This window comes from Bactrocera neohumeralis, unplaced genomic scaffold, assembly GCF_024586455.1.
Source record: "Bactrocera neohumeralis isolate Rockhampton unplaced genomic scaffold, APGP_CSIRO_Bneo_wtdbg2-racon-allhic-juicebox.fasta_v2 cluster09, whole genome shotgun sequence".
Lineage (NCBI taxonomy): Eukaryota > Metazoa > Arthropoda > Insecta > Diptera > Tephritidae > Bactrocera > Bactrocera neohumeralis.
Genome location: NW_026089622.1, coordinates 23,709,830 through 23,733,483, shown reverse-complemented (window position 1 = coordinate 23,733,483; position 23,654 = coordinate 23,709,830). Strand labels below are relative to the sequence as shown.

At 37.7% G+C, this 23,654-nt stretch overlaps 1 protein-coding gene and 2 long non-coding RNA genes across 6 annotated transcripts in view; 2 read left to right on the top strand and 1 right to left on the bottom strand.

The window, feature by feature from the left end:
* Positions 1-23,654, top strand: part of LOC126764341 (uncharacterized) — a 473,995-nt gene that overhangs the window by 291,194 nt on the left and 159,147 nt on the right. The window lies entirely within an intron of this gene.
* Positions 1-23,654, bottom strand: part of LOC126764081 (synaptosomal-associated protein 25) — a 532,618-nt gene that overhangs the window by 452,432 nt on the left and 56,532 nt on the right. For all 4 annotated transcript variants that reach the window (XM_050481865.1, XM_050481867.1, XM_050481868.1 and 1 more), the window contains exon 2: positions 11,214-11,313. In XM_050481865.1, the coding sequence (XP_050337822.1) occupies positions 11,214-11,313 (100 nt within the window). The remainder of the gene's footprint in view (positions 1-11,213; positions 11,314-23,654) is intronic.
* LOC126764357 (uncharacterized) lies at positions 12,787-13,109 on the top strand. The gene is made up of 2 exons (XR_007667969.1): positions 12,787-12,882; positions 12,938-13,109. It is a non-coding gene; the product is annotated as an uncharacterized LOC126764357 (long non-coding RNA).

Genomic DNA, 23,654 nt, shown 5'->3' with positions numbered 1-23,654 from the left:
ACCGACCAGATATTCACCATCCGCCAAATCTTGGAAAAGACCCGTGAAAGGAGAATCGACGCACACCACCTCTTCGTCGATTTCAAAGCTGCTTTCGACAGCACCGAGCTCCGAGCTGTTCGATACCAAACGAGGTTTCAGACAAGGCGACTCCCTCTCATCCGACTTCTTCAATCTGCTGCTGGAGAAAATAATTCGAGCTGCAGAACTTAATCGATCAAATACAATATTTTAAAAGATTGTACAGCTGCTGGCGTATGCCGATGGTATTGATATCATCGGCCTCAAGACCCGCGCCGTTAGTTCTGGTTTCTCCAGACTGGACTAGGAAGCAAAGCAAGCGGGTCTGGCAGTGAATGAGGGTAAGTAGGAATTTCTCCTGTCATCAAACAAATAGTCGTCGCACTCGCGACTTGGCTCTTACGTCACTTGACAGTCATAACTTTGAAGTTGTAGATAGTTTTGTATATTTTGGCGCGCTGTTGTTAACTCGCCTATAATCGCGTAAGCGGTGTCTACGCCAGTAGAGAGGAGGAATGGTTTCGGTTACAGTTGTACCTAAGGAGTTTGAAATGCTGATCCACAGATCCCTTATACCGAGTTATTAATGAGTGCTCGCAGAGAGCAGGGGTGCAAGCCAAGTAGAAAATCGTTCGGCTGTCTTTTGTGATTGCAGCTTCTCGACGTCGAGCCTTGATGTGTTTGTTTACCCATTTGGGGATTTTTCTTCATGGAGGCTGAATTTACTCGCTATTGTGCTGAAAATATTTTCTTTGACCACCTTGGCGTAATAAGTGCGCTCCAAACGCTCATAGAAGGCATCGTTGGTCACATCGTCCTGGCGGCAAACTAGTGAATTGTTGAAGAACTTCGCTTTGATGAGGATTGTGGCCAGACGCTAATTCACCGGGGTGAATGACAGTACTCGGCGACGAAGTCTCTCTCCCACCACGAATCCTACACCAAATTTGCACTCTTTTAAATGGGCACTGTAGTAAATGCCACAAGGACCTACTCGCAACAGACCTTGTCCCGTCCATCGCATTTCTTGGATGGCGGTGATGTCAGCCTTCACTCTAGCGAGGACATCAACCAGCTTGGCAGCGGCACATTCCCAATTAAGGGACCGGACTTTCTAAGTGCATGTCCTCTAACCGTAATTCTTTATTCGTTTGTCATGGTCGTCGTCATAAGGGAGGTCTCTCATCCGTGGCTGTCGATTAGTTTTAATTGGTAGTGTTTTTTACGTGACGGGTCCGAAGGCGCACAACCCTGCGTAGGGGATGTTTCGTCTTCTCATTTTAGCTCGGCTTTAAACAGTATTTCTTTGGCAACGCAGAGGATACTTGGTCTAGGAAATCGTGAGCTGCTCGAGCGATATGTAATGAATCGTTTCTGGCCACTCCCAATTGAATGGCAATTAGAGAACTTTCCTCACTTCTACACATGACTCTTTCCACAAAGATACACTGTTATGAGTAAATCAAGCTCTGTAATCTTCATTGAGATAACTCAAATATTGGCCGATATATGTACGCAGCATAACCAATTTTTAATACACAGAGTTGCTATTGCTATTATATCTCACACTTTAACTGATTTTTTCATAAATAATCATAAGATGGCATACTTGAAAATAATTATTAGAGCAAACTTTTGTCCCCCTTTATTAATTACTTCTGAATTTTTGTACTGGAAAGTGAAAGAATTAAATGGAATTTAAAATTGTGTTATATGGGAGTTAGTCATGGTTGTAGTCCCAGTTCCCATTTTCGCACTGTGATATAGGAATATACGAAGAGTGCTATGTACTAAATTTAGTCGAAATCACCATGTGATTTCACCAAAAAGTGGGCGGTGTTGTGCCCATCGTCCAGCTTTTGCACCGGCTCCCCTATGTTATTGATTTATAGTGATCTTAGTAGTTTTGAACAGTACCGTTATACGGGGAGGGAGCTGGGTCATCTTCCGATGTCATATATTTTCACACCGGCGGTAGGAGATCCCCGGTGCCAAGTTACGGTTTTATATCTTAACACATACTAATTTTGCACAAACGAACGGACAGACAGTCACCGGATTTAAACTCAACGGGGCCACGAGTGTAGGTTAACGCTAAATAAACTCCATAAATAATACTTCACATGCCTAAAGTCATTTTTGATGACCAAGCGCTGCAGTAGCGCTGTTGCAAAACATACCCCTAATATAATAATTTATATACATTGATAATCAGTTCTGAAGATAAACTGAATAAATTAAGAGCTTTTGCTTTCTAAGAAAAAAGATTATACAAGTCTGTTTATAAGTGGCGACCAACATTAATTCTGAAAGTTGTTTTATATCGTTTTTATTCGTATAAAAACCCGTTTTGTGATTTAACCCATAAAACAAGTAGACTAAGGAAAGTCAAAAAGGACAACCGTAGATGGAGGAGCATAGGATAAATTTACTTTCACTGTAAGTTAAGAAGGTAAAAACAATAAAGAAAAATAATAATGAGTATTAGTAAATCCTATTAGAAAAAAAACAGAACAAAAAATAAAATTTATTAAAAAGAAAACAAAATGAATCAAAATATAATAAGACCTGCTTCGTAATTTCAAATCCACCTCGTCAAAACGATAATAATATTTCCTCAACCCCTTCCAACTCACAAACCGGTAATGCCACACCTGAATTAGAGGCATTTATCACAGAAATCGTTAAGAGAATTGTTGAAAATTAATGTAAAAGTACAGTTGAGGCAATAATAAATCCGAACGAGTTACCAACAGGAGTAAATCTTATTATAATCGTATATTATAAATGACAAAAATCCAATTAATCTTAACTAGTCAGTTAAGATTCCGCTGCTTAAAAGATTTTGCTGAAAACCCTCTAAAATACAATTCTTGGCAAAAAAGAGTAGAGCGCATTTTAACTATTTATGAATCAATTAAAACCACGCTTAAGTACTTTGGCATTTTAAGTGTGATAAGAAAGAAGATAGTCGAATTAGCGAATTTTGTAGGCTTTCTAATATCCACTCATGAAATAAGAACAAACCCGACTAAAATTAAAGCAATAAATGAGTTTCCTATCCCAAAAACTCTTAAAGACCTTCGGTCTTTTCCTGGCATGAGCGGTTTCTATAATCATGTTTATTTCCCGAGCGCTTATAAAAAAGAAGAGCATTACGCAACAAATGACCATCAGCCGACCTACGCTTTAAGTAACAAGAACACAAATAGCAAACTTAAAAGATGGAAAGCAGTGCTTGAAGAGTATAATTATGAATTAAATTTTAAACCAGTTATCACTAATAAAGTTGCCGATGCCTTGTTAAGGCCACCAATTAACTCTCAAATAAATTCAATATCTGCTACCCAACATAGTGCTGAAAATTCATCACAAAATTTAATACAATTTACCGAAGCTCCGGTAAACGGTTTTAAGAACCCATTAATTCTTTCATTTGGAGAAACTTCCAATATAAATTTCAAATCATTCAGATATTTAAACGTTACCTGAACGCTTTAATTACGAATTGCATTAAAACTACTTATGACATTTTAGGCAAGCTTCAAACAATATATTCCGTACATGTTAAGCAATACCGGTTGTTAAATTAGTAATACAGTAACAGAGAAATGATTGCGATCAGGAGAACGAAATTATAAAAGAACATTTAAGAGCTCAGAGGAACGACTGAGAGAATAAATTGCAACTATTACAGAATTTTTTATTTTCCACAGATGGCAGCAAAAATTAAGCATATGCTTAAGCACAATGCAAAATATGTAAAGAGAGTAAATATGATCGACATTCAAAAAAGATAGTTATTCAAGAAAGCAATAACAAAATTTGCTCGACAAATAATTCACTTAGATATTTTTATTACCGATAAGAAAATTTTACTCGATGCATCGATACGTTTTCTTAATACGCACAAGCTAGGATCATTAATTCAAGGGCAACAGAAGATATTTAAGTACCATTAAGACAGATACTTTTAGCTTTTGGTGTTCCAGAAATAATTGTAGTAGATAAAAAAATTGTTTATGTTCGAAAATCAATTTAACATTCAAATCTATAAGACACCACCAGCTCAGAAAATGGGCAAATAGAACGGCTGCACTCAACATTAACAGAAATTATGAGATGCCTTTAAGCAGAAAATAATTATAAATCTTCCTCAGAATTATTGGATATTGCACTCTACAAATATAATAATTCCATTCATTCCACCATACGCAAAAAGCTAACACATGTATTATTTGAGGAAAATACCATCAGGAACCCAGAGCCATTAGAAAATGAAAGGAAGAAAATTAGAGAATTATTAAAAAACAAACAAGAAACAGACATTTCTTTTCATAAAAATAGAAAACCACCATTCAAAGTCATATTTGATAGGAGAAATAATCTGAGTAAAAATCAATAAGCGATTAGACAACAAGTTGTCACTTAGATACAGAACAGAAATAGTGAACGAAAATAAAAATAGTACAATCATAACTGAAACAGGAAAAGTTGTTCATAAAAGCCGAACAAAGAACAAATTTCATCTATTCCAATAGGTTAATCATCCCAATATGCCAAGCCGAAACCCAAATCCTGAATTACTCCCACTCACAATTAGTTACAATAGATGCAAGTATCGCAAAATTTCAAATAGGATAATTTAAAATTATTCATCTCATAGATAAAAAGGGATATTAAAGTCTCATAAACAAATTAGAAGTAACCATAAAATTGTCAATCCCTGGAAGCCGAAAATATTAGAAATCATTTAAATTGATTATGAACAAACAAAAGAACTAAAAGATTAATTGACGTTATCGGAACAGCTTGGAAATGGTTAGCCGGAAATCCGGATCATGGACAAAAACAATAATCAGTTGATTAAAAATAAATTAACAGTTCAAAAAATAAATGAAATATCCAATGTAAACAATGAAATCCTTAAGGAAATTAAAAGCGAATCGAATCTTGTTAACGAATTAATATTAGAGCTTAAATTTAAAACGCAGATACTCAAAGAAGAAATAGTAAATATAGAGTATGCAATTTATTGGACAAAGGCCCATATTATAAATTCATATATCCTGTCAAACTCAGAAATTGATGCTACAAAAATGATTTTGAAAAAAAAGAATATTTTCCATATATTAATATTGACGAAGCTTAAGAATTTATTTATTGTTCGTATTGCAACCAATAGAAATGATATCATTTATATCGTAAACTTACCAACCACTCAAAACGATAATTGTAAAAAATTAATTATACGAGCAGAAAAATTAAGAGAGAAAATTATAAAAATCCATTTGAATCTATATTAAAATTTAATGAAAACAAATATACGGAATTTAAACTAATTGTAAGTCCTATAATAATTTAGTAATTAGTTCTAACTCTAACATTATAAATATAAGCAACACTTCATATATTATATCTCCAATTTATTGAAAAGTCGAACCGCCAACTGCAGCGCAATAAACAACCAACATGTTCCCACAATAGAGGAAATATCACCAGGAATATCTTTCCTAAACCAGTGAAAAGGAATCATACGCGTTAATTTTGAATTTATACAACTAAAGGGCACCTTCGTAATTCGCCACCACAATAATAAACTAATTGTAACAGAACAGATAGTTAATCAGCATCCAGGCCGGCAATTCTGCAACCTATGGCAAGCTCCGAAATGATGGAAGAAGTTCTATCATTGGAAATGTTGAAACAGTTATGTAAGTTAACAATAGTTAACGTACTGAAGTTCCCATGCTGCCAAAAATTGCAATGCATGCAGTCTGCATCGTTCACTTCATGCGCGATCAAATTAAATTTTTGGTCAGCCGTTGTAATTCGATGCTCAGCTCGTTGGATGAGCATGGCACATGAGCGTGGGAAATGCTTATTCAAGCAATTAGAGACCGACGCTAACGGCAGCAGCGACGGTAAGAATAGTAGGCTAGCAGTAAGCTTACGAATTATTAAATAAACACTTTTAGAACGAAACTCAACGTGTTAATACATTTCAAAGTAACTTTGGGTAGTCGACAACACCGTCGCTACCGCAGAAGGAGTTTTAGAAAGTTTATCAAAAATAACTAACACATTTCAAAGTAACTTTGAGTAGTCGACAACACCGTCGCTACCGCAGAAGGAGTTATAGAAAGTGATTAAAACTAACTGGCGCCCAACCAGAGGAAACCCACGCAGAAAGGACCACCACTACCACCATCACCATCACCTGGAGGCAGAGGAATCAAGACCCCACCGATAAATTATGTAAGTGAAACTTTTTTTCTTTCCGCCTTCTGTTCATAATTATATTAGTGATAATTTGACAATTTAAGTGTGGGTAGTGTGGTTGTAATAAACAGGGTTGTACTTTGAACTCCTGTTTCCCATTTTTGGTTTTTTTTTGTGCACTTACGTTCGCTACCCGTGCGTGCCATCTTAACTACCTTGCATGAGAAAACTTGAGACTAGTGAACTGTTGGACAGAATTGACACCCAACTTTTGACAAGCAAACGTCTCAGGCGCAAACAAGACATGAATGAACAACAACTTCAGGGTATTATCAATGCGGCCGTCAGCGCCGCACTACAAGTATAAAGGAAAAACTTTGAAACCAAGCTAGAGCAGCTTACAAACCAGTTTCGGGCCACAACTGTGGCAGGTGCTGAAGTTAAGATTTACGAACCAATAAAAATCATAGACGGGGTAGAATGTCATGAAGGTCTGGATGCAGTTAAATCACTTCCAGAGTTCGATGGCTCACAGGAGCAATATGTCTCCTGGCGGCAGGCAGCTATGGCCGCGTATCATATATTTAAAACCTACGGGGGTAGTTCAAAACACTATCAAGCTGTCCTTATAATTCGCAACAGAATTAGGGGATCGGCTGATGCTGTTTTAGCATCATTCAACACGGTCCTTAATTTCGACGCTATCATTAGCCGTTTAGATTTTACATACTCAGACAAGCGACCATTGCATCTGCTCGAGCAAGAGCTAGCAACGCTAAGGCAAGGACAACTGTCGATTATTCATTTTTATGAGGAGGTTGAGAAAAAACTCTGCTCGATCAAGAGCTAGCAACGCTAAGGCAAGGACAATTGTCGATTATTCATTTTTATGAGGAGGTTGAGAAAAAACTCACACTTCTCACAAATAAAACTACAATGACGTTTGACACCGACCAGGCACGGTAGATGAATGACAACCATAGGGCCGATGCACTGCGCGTATTCGTCTCCGGGTTAAGGAGAAACCTCACGGATGTTCTTTTTGCAGCCCAGCCCAAAGATTTGGCCTGGCTCTTGTAATAGCCCACGAAATAGAAGGAAATCACGACAGGCACGCATTTGCGGCCCAGTTTGCAAGATCGTTGGAGGAAAAAAACCTTAGACAACCTCAAAACCGATCTTATCAGAAGCAGTCCGACATTCAGTACAGGACTGGAAAAGACCCCTATTTCACTAGGGAGCAAGGAGCTCGCCCTCCAAAGCGCGACCAAGTTGAGAAAATGGAAGTCGATCCATTCTCGAGGTTCCATCAGAGCACTAACTTTCCAAACCAGAACAGCCAGATTACGCATAACTCAAGCTTACCTATAGCACATCCCTTTATCGACAGTCAACCACAAAGTGCGTTCAAGAGACCTGCGAGTTCTCAAAGAACGTCGGACTACAGACGCAAGAGAATTAACCATTTGACGGAAGAAAGAAGCGAAGTGTATGAAAAGCAGTACGATCAAGCCGCTTATGATGCAGCGGCAGAAATAGAAGCTGAATATGAAGAAGATGCGCTTAATTTTTTAGCGGAGAGTCCCTGCTCCCGTTCATCCAACGATATCCCGGACATTGCTGCCAGGCTAGAGAAAGCCCAACAAAAACAGCTGGAGTGGAGTAATGCCTACCAACAAAATAGAATCTTCGAAGTTGGAGAAAAGGTCCTGGTAAGGTCCAACAAGAGACTAGGCGACAAGGTCAAGGATAGACGCTGATCTAGGAACAACCGTTCTTATTAAAGGGTCCACAAGGACAACCTCAAGTGAAACTCTCGACATAATACTCTTTTTACATAGTTTTTATTTTGAATTTCAACCATACGCCCATCTTCGCACTTTTGACTTGGGCTGGGCTGACAGCTTCCAAACTAACGGACTACTCGCACGCGGACTACATACCGATCCTGGACGGTACTGCAGTAATTTGGAACGAGACGAGGTACATAAGGCACATATCAAACTTAACGGAATATGAACAATACATACAAGAAACCACAGACGTGATTAGCGTCTTCCCACAATCACACATGAGGAAGATCCTAGAAGTAGACACCAGGCATTTACGTACTTTATAAGGGACATTAGGAGTACACAATAGGCATGCTCGGAGCCTAAACTTTTTAATACTAGAGATTCAAAATTTAATAATTGCAATCACACTGGTTAAATTTAATATAATAAACCCTGCTATTATTGATGCAGATGATTTGGAGGCGATTATGAAGGAGAGTTTCACAGGAGTTACAATAACCCAATTGTTTAGCATAGGTAGAGTTAAGGTTTTAGCAAGTAAGGAAATTGTAAGTATTATTATCGGTTTTCCTAGACCTAAGTTATTATGTAAGAAGATTACTATTTTTCGCGTATCGCATGCTGGCCGTATATTACATTTACTGGACAACATTATAGCTGACTGCGGAGGCAACATTACTGCTGTTATATGCTGCATTGATGCGCCAATGGTAATGTTCTGTAAAGAAGCCGAAACTGAAACTTGCGCACAAAGCCTACACTCCGGCACTGTAGCACACTGTGCCACCAAGCCCAGCGATTTATCCCCCATTGTCTTCGTCGACGATGGTATAGTTTGGCTAGCATAGATAATGGCCCTGAAATGTTTATTAATGGCACTTATCTTGTTACATTCTAACGCACCGCTTTTATCAATGGCACCAAATACGTTACTCTCAATGGATACTCGAAGAGACTTCCACAACAAGCTGCCTCAGCACGGATCAACATAACCTCCCATCATACCCTACTAAGCCTACCATTTCTCCACAAGCTAAGTGAAGCAAAATTGCGTCACATCACTGAACTACGTATACGAACGATTGCTACACCACTAGTAACCGCAGTAATTTGTGACACAATCGCCGTAATCCTTGCTGGATCAATCATCTTACTAAAGCGTAGACGGCGAAGAGAAACTTCTAAGGCGGTGCGTCAAGTGTTGGAAAGGTTGAGTATGGCCGAGGACGACCATGTTTTGAAGGAGGGAGTAGTTAACAATAGTTAACGTACTGAAGTTTCCATGCTGCCAAAACTTGCAATGCATGCAGTCTGCATCGTTCACTTCATGCGCGATCAAATTAAATGTTTGGTCAGCCGTTGTAATTCGATGTTCAGTTCGTTGCATGAGCATGGCACATGAGCGTGGGATATGCTTATTCAAGCAATTAGAGACCGACGCTAACGGCAGCAGCGAGGGTAAGAATAGTAGGCTAGCAGTAAGCTTACGAATTATTAAATAAACAGTTTTAGAACGAAACTCAACGTGTTAATACATTTCAAAGTAACTTTGAGTAGTCGACAACACCGTCGCTGCCGCAGAAGGAGTTATAGAAAGTTAATCAAAAATAACTAACACATTTCAAAGTAACTTTGAGTAGTCGACAACGCCGTCGCTACCGCAGAAGGAGTTATAGAAAGTTTATCAAAAATAACTAACACATGTCAAAGTAACTTTGAGTAGTCGACAACACCGTCGCTACCGCAGAAGGAGTTATAGAAAGTGATCAAAACTAACTTGTACGTATAATGATAGCAATTATATTGGCACACTAAACATAGAGAATAAAAACAATTTACTCATCAACGTAGCACTGATTTTATTGCTGCTAACAACACTTACGTGTATTGGTCTTAAAACTTATCGCAGTCGTAGAAATCAAGATCAAAAACCAACTCCACTACCCACAAGAAGCGTTCCAAAGTAAACAGGACTTAAAAAAACACATCAAATCAATTCATTTTATTCAAAATAGTCTCCTTCTGCTTCAATATAGCTTTTTGCACGGTTCAAAAGCATGTTGATCGAGTGTTTTAGCTCGTTGGCCGGTATGGCCGCCAGTATGCCGATCCAAGCCTTTTGAATGGCCTCTACGTCTGCATAACGCTTTCCTTTCATGACCAAATGCATTTTTCCGAAAAGGAAGGAGTCGCACGGTGCACGGCTAAAATGTGATTATTGGTCAAATAATCGGTCACAAGCGTCGATCGATGAGAGCAATTTTTGGTAGTCAGTCAATTTGTGCAGAACAAACCGCGCACACCCCTTTCGTAAGCCCAAATGTTCGGTCAAGATGCGATAAATTGATGTTTTGGAGATGTTCAATTCCATTTCCATGAATTTCAATGATGATTTCGGCTGATTTTTGGTGAATTCAGGCACAGTTTCGATGGAATTTTCGGTGATCACGGATTTTGATTGACCCATATGTTGATCGTCATTTATGTCCTCACGACCACTTTGAAAACGTCGAAACCACCCGTGAACTCTGCTACGGGATAGGCAATCATCGCCATAAACTTGTTTCTTCAATTGAAAGGTTTCGGTAAAAGTTTTACCAATTTTAAAACAAAATTTAATGTTGGCTCTTTGTTCGAAGCTCATTTTTACACCGATAACACAAACATACTGACTCTTAAAACGCAATAACTTCACTTCCAATCAATGAACTGTCATGAAATTCTCACTGGACAATCGATAAAGATAGCAGATTCTAAGGCAAAAGTCGACATATAGATGCGCTAGATTCAAAAAGTCCTGTTTACTTTGGAATGCACCTTGTAGAAAGGATTGCTCTTCGTTATTAACCATAGGTATAGGCGATTTACAACAAATTTAATCTATGGCATTGAACGTGGGGGTCTGAATTTAAGAAGGGAGGAGTTAACGCTAAATAAATTAAGTAACACAATAATCCACACGCGCAAAGTCATTTTTGAGCACCACGCACCTAACAGACTGTGGGAACGGAAAACAACTAAGTAATACTGACACTTTGCTTCACTGCGGGAGCGCTGTTGCAAAACACGCCTCTAATAAAATAAACTCAATAAATCAAGAGCTTTCGCTCTCTAAGAAAAAAACTTAATACAAGTTTTTTTATATATTATATATATATATATTAAATCACTTACCTCATCTGCAACACTATTTGCTTTTATTTGTAATTCTTCCAATTCGGTCTTGGGCACTTGAGGAGCGAGCCCTTCGCTTGAGGTGTCAACAGATGGCATTCTGTACGTAAATAAATAAGTACAATTGTTAATAATCACAAATCAAAACATGAATACCAATATGCAAAACCTAATCTCTATTGTAACTGAATTATTGTACTTCTGTTATTTGCAAGGCTCACAAGCGTGGAAATACTTTGAGGTTTTACAAAGCTTTATATTGCATTTAACAATAATGGTAATTAACATCAGCCAGCATTCATTATTGGCAGTGCAGAAAAGATAGCCGTAGCGAAGAGTGTACACGAAGACCGTGAAGAGTCGATTCGGCGCCGATCGCAGCAACTGGGACTGTTGTATAGAACGACTTGGCGCATTTTACGTAGAAATCTTACATTGAAAGCATACAAAAACAGCTTGTGCTTTTGAACCAAATTTTGTTCTGGAATGAGGCCTATTTCTGACGCAATTGTAGAAGAGCAACCCGAGGGGATTAAAGAGCTGCCATTTCATAAAAAAAAACCTGACAATCCCGTTTCGATTCAGGTCTTGGAGCAAAACATCAAGCGTGCCAACATTTGAAAGAGATAATCTTCAAAAAATAAATTCCGAAGAATGTCCTTTCCAATGATAATAAATATTCCCCAATAAATTTGAAGTTTTTGTTTTTTTTTTTAAGTAGGGAACCTCAAAATAGATCACCTTTTATAAGAAGTAGGCATAGTTGTAGTGAGATGTTGATCCTTTTATAAATGTATGATGAAAATATCAACATATTGAAACGCGCCTTAATCGGTTCAATTGTGCATTTTGCACCTTTCCGTACAATATTTACTATAAAATTGAATTCTCTTGTCGCTTTTATTTAGCGAATCATTACATTTACATCCCTATTCTGTGCACTTGACAAATTCAACATATTTCTTATTTGTAAAAACTTTAAATTTATACATTTCGTATTCTGTGTCTGAAATAAAAAGCTCTTTTCTTTAAAAGTTGTTAAGAAGTCAAATGCTCTTGACAGTGCTCGTTACGAATTAGATATCTTACAGCCCTATTCTCATGCCCTCACAAAAGTCACCAACCTCACTACAGTGATGTTTCTCACTATAGTGAGGGTTACCTTATTCTGGCGAAAATTCAAAAGCTCAAATGCTCACTATTATCACAAATATCTGTGACGTGTGAAAGCAGGCATCATTATACAAAACATCTGTGTTTGTTTTGTTTTACATCAATATTTGACATTTTTTAAAAAATATTTGAGTGTTATAGGAGGAAAATTTTGAAGGGTTTACGAGACAAAAGCGATGCTTTTACTATGCAAGACACAACAATTATAAATACATTTCGATTCCCAAAATCGCTATGTAAAGTACTTATAGGTGAATTGGAGCCGCATGATGTGCAGAAGTCGAGTATATCTTTTGATCTGCTTTTCCTGGCGTGTTTGTATTTTTACGGGCATGGCTCTTACCAAAAATTCGTTGGTAATAGTTACATATATCTCTATGAGCCAGTTCTCTGTGTCTAGAGCTCTGCACTTTATTTCGAAATTAATTATGGATGTTAAGGGCAGTGAAATTTATTTCCCTTCAAGCGCGCAGGATGTTTCAGATACAAAGAAGGGGTAAGATAAATAAATAAAAATAAATATAAATAAATAAACAAATTTTCTCTTAAAGATTTTGCACGAAATTTGGGATCAAGGGCACAATCAGCGCAATCGATTGTACCCATATTGGGAATGTTTCACCCTCAAGCACAGACGCATACATATCTTTATTATCCATTTGTGTTTTTGTTTGTTTATTTTTATTAAAACAGCTGTTTGACAGCAAAAAGCTTTTTACCTCACGTGGTGACTTTTTTAAGCTTTTTTCTTATGAGGTTTGAGCAAGAATAGCCTCACAAAATATGCCTCACAAGAAATCTCTCAAATTTTTCCTCTCAACTCAGTTGAGAGGTTTTTTCAGAATAGGGCTGTTATTCTGCATCTTGTTGTGAAAATGGAAGATATTTTACTTTTGCTATTATTGTTAAACGAAGATGAAAATTGTGAGAATAGGAATCACGCACGGCATTTAAAATGTTTACGTGACGATAGCAATCCATTTTCTTTGAGCGAGAATACCTTTGTGCAAGAAGAAACTTTTATAAAAACGGGACAAGTATTAATAACATATTAATTTAAGCTAATTTATTTGAAATATATTCCAGATATTTTAGAAAATTTGGAATCAAAAGCACCATAGGAGCAATTGACTGCACGCATATTGCTATCAATATAATTTGAATAGAAATCAGCTGTTTCTATTTGCATTAATTTGTTCACCACATGTGTCTGGAAAAGCTTTGCGAAGTGCACAGAATAGGGGTGTACATATATATATATAAAAGAAAGTTGTGTTAGTTACACTATTTACATATAACTCAAAAATAGCTGAACTGATTTGGCTGAAAATTGGTGCGGAGGTAGCTTAGATCCAGGGAGCGTACCTAAGATACTTTTTATCTCTTTATATTAAACGTCAATTCAATTCATAAATACCAAACTTTTATTTCAAATTATTTGCATGTGTACAGAAATGAAAATTTCATTACTTCAAAAAAGAAAGAAATTAGTAAAAAAAACAAGTAAGGAAGGGCTAAGTTCGGGTGTCACCGAACATTTTATACTCTCGCATGATAAAGTGATAATCGAGATTTCTTTATCCGTCATATACATATTTTTTTATTTTGCTGTTAAATTAATTAGATTAGATCAATTTGTGTACTTTGAGTATTGAATTGTATTTTCACTTCCTATTGTATATACATATTATACAGAGAAGGCATCAGATGGAATTCAAAATAGCGTTATATTGGAAGAAGGCGTGGTTGTGAACCGATTTCACCCATGTTTCGTACATGTCATCAAGGTGTTAAGAAAATATTATATACCAAATTTCATTGAAATCGGTATAGTAGTTCCTGAGATATGGTTTTTGGTCCATAAGTGGGCGACGCCACACCCATTTTCAATTTTTAAAAAAAGCCTGGGTGCAGCTTCTTTCTGCCATTTCTTCCGTAAAATTTAGTGTTTCTGACGTTTTTTGTTAGTCGGTTAACGCACTTTTTATTAACCGAGTTATTATATTTATATTTACGGAAATTGAAGGAAACGACTCTATAAAGTTTGGTTGACATAGTGTGAGGTATTGATCAAAATAAAACACCGTTTATTAGTATATTTATATTTAATTGAGAATATTAGAATGTTTTAGTATATAATTCAAGAATATTAAACGTAAAGCTCCAAAAACCAAAGTTGCGCGTCTTACTTCCTCGCGTTCGCTCTCGATACTCCCTCGCAAGCATCCCTCGTCTTGCCACCTGTTGCTCATTTCGTAGGCTTGCCATCTATCGTTGACAGCTCGGCCACTCCTGATTGATCGTCTCTCCTGGACGATTTTTTGCTATCGTCTTCTTCAGTAGTGTTTTGCTCACCATAATCTGGTGTCTCGGTTTCATAGTCGTCATCTACTAGACTATGGTTTACCCATGGCTTCATATTGTCGTTCGTAAATACCCCTGCATAACGCTTCCGCTGCTTAGGCACATCTGGTAGATCTTCTACGACGTAGCAGTCGTTGGGTAAAACCTTCGTTACGATATATGGTCCTTTGTATGATGGTTCAAGCTTATGGGAGGTACCAGTGGGTGGAGGTACGTAGTCAATTACCACCAGATCTCCTTCATTGTACTTCCTTGGTGTTTGATGCTTCGCATCGAACCTCTGCTTCCATTTAGCCCTTTCTGCGGTTATTCGTTCGGCTGCTAGATTCATTCGGAAGTCTTCGTGTTGAATACTGTTCTCCTCATCTTGCACAACTTGAATCAAGCGGTTTACTGTTACGTCGCGTAGTTTAAAGTTGAAAACTAAACTATTCGGGATCTGCCTAGTTGTTGCATTGCTTTGAGAGTTTAGACACCATTGAAGTTGCGGTAGTGCCTCGTCCCAATCTTTATCGTTTTTGATGCTGCATTTAAGTGATGCTAAAATGGTCTTGTTTACACTCTCGGCCTGGCCGTTGGCACTGGGCGTGCGCACTGCCAGTTTAACATGCCGTATCTCGTATCTTTGAATGAAGTTCTGGAACTCCTTTGACGTGAAGGCCGTGCCCCTGTCGGAAACGATATGCCTGGGGCTTCCATATACATTTACATATTCTCGTAGCGTCGTAAGCACTGGTGTCGTTTTCGTGTTGCGTAATGCTCGTAGTATTACATACTTGGTAAAAGCACATACAATTACGAGTATATAATAATTACCTCGTTTGCTTTGTACGAATGGCCCTAGATGGTCTATAAGCACGCATCTGAAGGGTATCGGTACAACTTCGCTTACATGTAACTGCGCTTCCTTTTTACCGCCTGTAACTTTATTCATACAGCATTCTGGACATGCTGCAATATAGGATTTTACATATGATCGCATCCGTGCAAACCAGAAGTCTTTCGATACACGCTCGCATGTCTTGTCCAGTCCGAAGTGACCTGCTTCATCATGACATGCTCTTACTATACGCCATTTGACGCCTCGTGGTACTACTAGTCTTTTGTTTCCGTTGACTTTGCGAAACAATCGTTGACCTTGCAATACGTAGTCATCTTTAATCTGACATTCGTTTGATGCTGATTTTCCGTTGAGAACTTCGATGATATCTTTGAGTGTTTCGTCTTGTTTTTGCATTGCTGATACCCAGTCGTTGTCCATATCGACCACTCGATATATTGACTCAGCAATTGTTGTCGGTTCTATCGGGGGAAGTGTTGGGCATCTACTTAACCCATCAGCCAGCATATTCTTCGCACCTGCGCGGTGAATGCATTGGAAGTCAAACTCCTGAAGTTTGAGCCACCACCTTGCGATCCGTGGTAACAATGGCGTAGTTGCTTTAGTTACTGCTACAGCGTTGCAGTCGGTGATTACCTTAAAGCTATGCCCAATTAAGTACATACGATATCGCTGCAGAGTTTCAACTATTGCCAGAACTTCTAGCTCGTGGCTGGCATAGTTACGTTCTGCGTCGTTGCACTGCCTGCTAAAGTAAAACACAGGTCGCCACTCATTAGCGTTGTCGTTCTGCATTAGAATACCAGATAACCCCATGGAACTCGCATCCGTGTGTACCTCGTGTGGTTTTGTTGTTTCGTACATCGTCAGCACAGGTTTCGTAATTATAATCGATTTCAATTTCTCAAAAGCATCGTTCTGTTCTTTGTTCCAGATAAACGTTGCATTCTTTTTCAGCAGTGTCGTTAATGGATATGCTATGATGCTATATTCTTTGACAAATTTCCGGAAATAGCCGGTTACTCCCAAAAATTGTCGCACTGATTTTATCGTTGTGGGTTTCGGAAACTCTTCGATCACCTTCGTTTTGTTTTCACCAGGACGTATGCCGTCGGAATTTATATCATGACCTAAAAACTGCACCTGCTGGGTCAAAAATGTACTCTTCGAGGGTCTAAGCGTCAGACCTGTTGCTTTTACAGCTTCAAGAAATTCTCGAAGTACGTCAATACCTTCGTCAACTGACTTCGTGGCTATGATGACCTCATCTACGTAGTTGACCACTTTGTCACGTTGTTTAAGCGTTTTAATTAAATTTACCATTACCTCCTGGAAAACCATTGGAGCGTTCACTAGACCGAAAGGCATAACATTATGCTCAAACAGCCCTTCATGCGTCAAAAACGCAGTATACTTTTTCGATTCTTCGTTCATAGGTACTTGATAATAGCCGGAGGTCATGTCCAGCGTCGTAAAATATTTATTGCCAGCTAGACGTGAAAGCTGTTCCTCCACGATTGGCATAACGTAGTTCTTCTTAACCGTGACCTCGTTCAATGCTCGAAAGTCGATGCACATTCGACTCTCACCGTTGGATTTTTTTACTAAAAGCACTGATGCGGCGTGTGGGGAATTGCTTGGACGGATTATATCATTGTCCAGCAGTTCCTTTAAAATTTTTGATAACGTTGGTCGTTGTGAGAACGGAACCTGGTACCGTTTGCCCAAGATAGGATCTGATGTCGTTACATTTATGGTCATTTGTACGTCCTTGCATCTACCAAGTTGACTAATATCTTCTGCAAAACATTGTTTAAAAATTATTAAAAGATTCCTTGTCTTGCCTTTGTCTTCTTCCGTTAAGCAGCTAGATATATTTAAGTCCGCTTTCTCGTTTTCTTCTAGCCGTAGCACTCCGTTATCAATCACCATGTGATACCCGTTGTTTTTTAGAACGTCGCGACCTAATAAAATATCGTAGGGCAGCAACTCATCAGCAACAATATACAATGTCGCCTCGCGTTGGACTTTGTCAATAGTCACATTAACGTTGACTTGTTCAGTAACTTGCACCTTGGATCCGCCGAATCCTGTAAAGCATCTTTTAGCTTCCTTCGTCTGCATACCATCTGCTGCAGATGCGCGTATCAGCGAGCATACGCTGCCGGTGTCAATGAAAGCCTCCAGTTGCCTTCCTTCAAGCTCCACCATTTTTGTAACCGGAGGGGCTTCGTCGTGTTCGTCGTGGTCGCCAATCTTCGCAACAGATACCTTTTTGTTGCAATTCTTCGCTTCATGACCTATTTTTGTACATATAGTACACCGTTGTTTCCGTTGAGGTTGCGGACACTTGGCTGCAATGTGCCCGTAATCATTACAATTGAAACATTTTATTTGTGTTGGCTTCGCATTTGCTTTCAATTCGGGTTTCGCTGTTTGCTGAGTTAACGCCGTTGGAGTCACCGATACGTTGCTGACTGTCGTTAAATTTTTGAGCGCCACCAATAGTTGACTACACGTCGCAAAATTCATTGTTGCCAATGTTTTAGTTAGTACACTATCGTTGAGTCCACCGATAATATGTGTGTTGATGGAAACATCGTCCACCGTACCTTGTCTACCTATCGTTAACATGGAGTAATAATACTCTAAATAGTCTTCGTTGGGTTTGCGTTTGCGCTTCATAAGCGCCTTATGCGTTTCAGCTGCGTTGTGTGCTGACGGAAAGTCCGCAGTAAATGCGTGCACGAATTGTGACCAGGAACTGAAAACATCTTGTGCGTCCAGCCACTGTTTGGCCATGCCTTTCATTTTGTGCTGAACCGCGATCAAAACCATATCTTCCTTCCAGCCATAGCATTGTTGTAGTTGCTGAGTTCGATTTATGAACTTCATTGCTGACGTTGAACCTTTGAGTGGGTCGAATTCAGGCATTACACCTATCATATCCTGAATTCTCATCTTTGGGCGTGATGCTGTTCGTAGATCATCAGCGGATTCCCAGGTCGCTAAGCTTGAATCTGGCCTAACACCATCGTTGTTGTTTGACGCTTGTTGAATTTCATCGTTCGCTGGTATCGGTTCTGAGTTACGATTCATTGTACCAATAGCTGACGTTAAACTTGCCATCGCCTCTCTCAAGCTATTCAGTTGCATTCGTACATCATTTGTGGATACCGCACCATCGTCTTCAAGCTCCATCGGATCTACCTCATCAGCACCCAAAACTTCTTGCAGTTTGGCTACTTTAACTATTTTGGTACCCGTCGTTGGTAAATCGTTAGCCCTTAGTAGTGCATTCAGTTGAATGACCTTTAGCGTATTTAACTTTATCATGTTTGTAAAAGAAATATTTTATTAGTAGAAAACCAATATTCCTAAAACAATTTATTTCACCGTCCTTTTATTTAGAGCCTGCACTGTGATTTGTTTGCCTTTATTTCGTTGTTTTACTCTTGCTGTTCGCTGCTTGGTACTGCTTCAAATTCGTTTTGCCAATTCCAATTGGAAGTTCTGCTTGCACACGAACCAACTAGAGTGTGTATGCGTTTTAAAATTTAAACGTTGACTCGTAGACGCAGAGAAGTTTGATTAGCGTGGTTTCGTATCTGCTCAGTCGCGACTGTTGTATGCAGCGCAGTCAGCTCCGTTTGTTGCACGCTTGCGCCTTCGTTGAATTGCCTTCTTTCTTTGCGTATCTATACAAACACGCTGTACGTTGAAACTCAGGTTGTTAATGCTTCACTGTTTTTTTTTTCTTTTTTTTTGCCGCAATACTTGGCTGCCGTTTGAAACTCTCCCTTTGCAGAGCAAACGCGGCGTTTTTCGTCGTTTTGTGTCCCTTACTTGGAGATTCTCGTACGTTTGTGCTTTTATTGTTTCTGCTTTGCAATTCGTTGTAATTGCTCGGTGTGTCTTTCCTAATAAGACGTTGGCGTTTCGCTGTGGCTTCGTTTTGCAGCACTTACACTTGGCTGCGCCGTTGAGAATCTTCTCTTCAAATGACGATGCGCCGTCTTGCTATTACGTGCACGTTTGCGCTGCCGTTGATCGTTGAAGATTCTCGTCGTTCGTGTACTATACTTGTACACCCTTGCCACTGCGTCGACGTTTTATGTCGTTGTAGGCGTATGAATAAATAAATCCCACTTCTGAGATGTGAGGTATTGATCAAAATAAAACATCGTTTATTAACCGAGTATATTTATATTTAATTGAGAATATTAGAATGTTTAATTTAGTATATAATTCAAGAATATTAAACGTAAAGCTCCAAAAACCAAAGTTGCGCGTCTTACTTCCTCGCGTTCGCTCTCGATACTCCCTCGCAAGCATCCCTCGTCTTGCCACCTGTTGCTCATTTAATAGGCTTGCCATCTATCGTTGTGGTGCAAACTCAGTCGGAGATGCTAAGTCAATCAGAACATCAATCCATAGTTCTTACTATTGATTCTGATACAAATTCTAGTGATGTCAGCGCCGGCCATCAAAATAAGCGGCTAAGAATAATTTCCACTATGGATAATGACAGTGATTAAACAGCATTCAACGGTTTTTTCAATAAATGTACCTATTTTCTATTTTCTTCTCTTTTATATATGGTTTTTGTTTTGTATTTTTTATTTTGTTATGAATGAATAAATCATAAGTCTGAAATTTGAAACTTATTGTATTGTTTTTGAATATTTTTTTGCGCGTATAATTTGTTATACGCGATATTTTTTATATTCGGAACCAATTCGTCAGTTAATATTGGAAAACTAACCATTTTTACGCGATTTTTTTTTACGCGATTAGTGGCAGAACCAAAAATCGCGTAAAAAAAGGACTGAGTGTACTCTCCTTAGCAACTTTGTAGCGAGAGTATAATAACAACACAGTGCCAATGCGGGAGAACACTAATTTTCGTATGCAAGCATACTTAGTAACTACATACATATGTGGGTTATAATGATTATTGCTCTGAACAGTGTTGATAAAAAATGTCTATTATATAGTAATTTGAGATATACAGAAATATTTTCGAAACAGTGCAATATTTAAACGGAAAGGATGAAGTATATGCGTACAATTCCAAAGTGATCCTTCCTCAAAAATAGATAATACAAGTGCAAGGTACTTGGAATAGCAGAATAGAACTTCAACCATGTACGCAGTGTGCTGGATCAGTAATCAGTCGATGAATATTATACCACGTGCTTCCTAAAGGACTCATGCCATAACCTTGCCAGTCGACTTTTTCGTCTTTCCACGCTGGAAGACCGGTTCATCACAGGCTTACTGTCGTTTGGACCCCAGTGTGAAATGATGGAGTCATGTTACTATTGTCACACACCGACGCAAAAATTCGGTTTCTTACTCTAAAGTGTACTCAAACACTTCTCAGAATCAGCAATTCGTAGTTTTTGTTGCATTATCAACTTGTATGGCACCCACTTTGCACAAAGCTTTCGCCTCTTTAGGTCGTCCACAGCCTTCATTGTCTTCGGGGCTAATTTCGCCCCTTTTCAACTTAGCAAATCTCTTTACAAAGATTGATTTCCTTGGTGCGAAGCCCAAATTCAAAAGTATTTTTTCCCCAAAAAGCAACGCTTTATTGATACGCAAAATGCTTTGTGATCCATTTTATGTAAACTTAAACAAGTTGCTTGACCCAACGAATAGTTCCTCAGTTTCTAAATTTGTATACATATCTTTTTAAAAAGGTTGACTAGAATCATATAAATGGTATTAATAGAACCATCTACAAGTATGTATTAGCCACAGCAAAGCGTGGACGGGTCTTCTAGTTAAATATGAATCATATACATTTTTTTTTTACTAATATATAATAATTAGCGCTAAAAGTACAATGGAAAGTATAGTTTATACATTACAGTAAACAATTGCATTAAAATTAGAATAACAAAAAAAATAAAAATACTGTCAATATGGAATGCGGTTTCATTCATGGATTCACTAGATTCAGCCTGCGAAGCATACATATATGTATGTAGTTAAATAGTTTCTGTAGGTTGCTATATAACTTATGTGCCATTCCTCAATCATAGCATGTTTGTGCTGATTAATGGTTTCACAATGCGTAGAATGTGAATAAAATCGCATGGCTCGGCAAATCAATGTATAGTATTTATTTTGCTTGTAACAGGTCTGTCTTTGATGTCGTAAGTCCCTACAAATCTTATGATGACCATCTGGTCTATCCAAATTGAACTATTTCTCATCATTAAAAATTACATTTTCAAATTCTTCATCCCTAAATTTATATTTTTCGTAGAATACAATACGGGCATTTTTGTGTCGTTGGAAACTCTAGATAAATATCGTACCCGTTGCCTTATAACACTGTGTACTAATTCTGCCATAATTTGCTACTCACGTTGTTATACGCCGCTAAAGGTTGGTACGCAGCTCTCAAGTAATTGCTCAAGAAAAAAAAATATTATATCTCAAGTAATTTTGACAGCTGGTTACGCTTTGTGAATGATCTACATTAGAAGAGCAAGAGAGAATAAACAAAGAAAACAAACTTTGTGCGTAATATGTATGTGTGTATGTGTATGGTAACATAAATATTTTCATTGAGATTTAAGAAATGTTGTTGATGATTGGTGGGTTTTATACAACATTTCAAAATAGAATATACTTCATAATAATGATTTCAACCAATTAAGGATGAATTTGACGATTACTTCGAATTTCCTTCAAGAAACAATTGTTGATTTGATGTTTCTTCGCAAAATCAGGTTTGCCATATTCACATTTTACTGAAAAAAAGTATCAAAAATTAGTACTAGATTTCTTGAGAGCTGCGTACTAGCACAAGTAAATTTATCGCAGGAAAGTTTCTTGACCGTTTCTTAAGCGTTTTTTTATATGAAGTTTTTACGTTTCTTGAGAGCTGCGTACTAAGATTAACAGTTGAACACATCATACAAATCATTTAAATTTATCAACTTATTATACCCTATTCAGGATATACATAAATATATATTAATTAAACATAGGGGGAAACACTTATATCGTCACATTACAAAGTCGAAAGTTTGTAAGTGTACAATTTTTTTACTTTTTTAAGAATAAACGGCAGTGGAGTTTTTAATACATTGTATAATTGCTTGGACTCCGATCCTCTGGTTGTCGTTTTGCACCTTAAAGGATTTCAAGAGAATAAAATGTGCGGTTGCACCCGAACTTAGCGCTTCCTTACTTGTTTTGTATTCTACTTATTTAGTATAGTTATTGTTTAATACCTGAGATAGACATGTAGTAACAATACCATGTATATACAAATACCACATGTGTGTCACCAAATATCAGCAAAATACCATATGAGCAATGTAGTATTTTGCTGGTAACAATACTACGATGTTTCATTGTGGTATTTGTATAAACACAGCTAAAAAAAGGTAAAAAACTTTGCTAAAAGCTTTTACACAAAAGCTCTTCGAAATATTCTGTCAAAATGACTTAAAAAATTAATTAATGAAATGGAAAACAAAAAATTTTTCAAAATTTTTTTTTCCGGAAAAGCAGGGAATGCCTCATTTTATGTGAGGACTTCAGAGAAAAATTAACTAAATCGCTTTTTTGCGATGAAAATAGATTAACTTTACAGTATTTTAAATAATTGCACTTTTTTTTGAATAACACAACTACATATTTATTGTTTACAATTTTTTTGAAATATTTAATGCCTATGAAACAAAGCTAGTATTTGAGTTTACTACATTGCCACGTGTGTCACCAACGTAGTAAACAGAATACCATGATATATTTACTACGGTATTGTTACTACATGTCTGTCTCGGGTATAATGTACATTGTTATACATACTCCAGTCAAAAATGTAATATTTTTTATAATTAAAAGTTCTAAATACGTAACAACAAAATTATATTCAAATATTTTTTTTTTTTAATTAAAATATTTTGCCTAGCACAAACCATATTTTCGATTTGGCTATGAATGAAAATGCTCCACATACCTTCCGAGGCTTCTTAAATCCCTCCTACATTTATGGTGATACCGACCCGTACGAAACCAGTGTACTGTTCATCAAG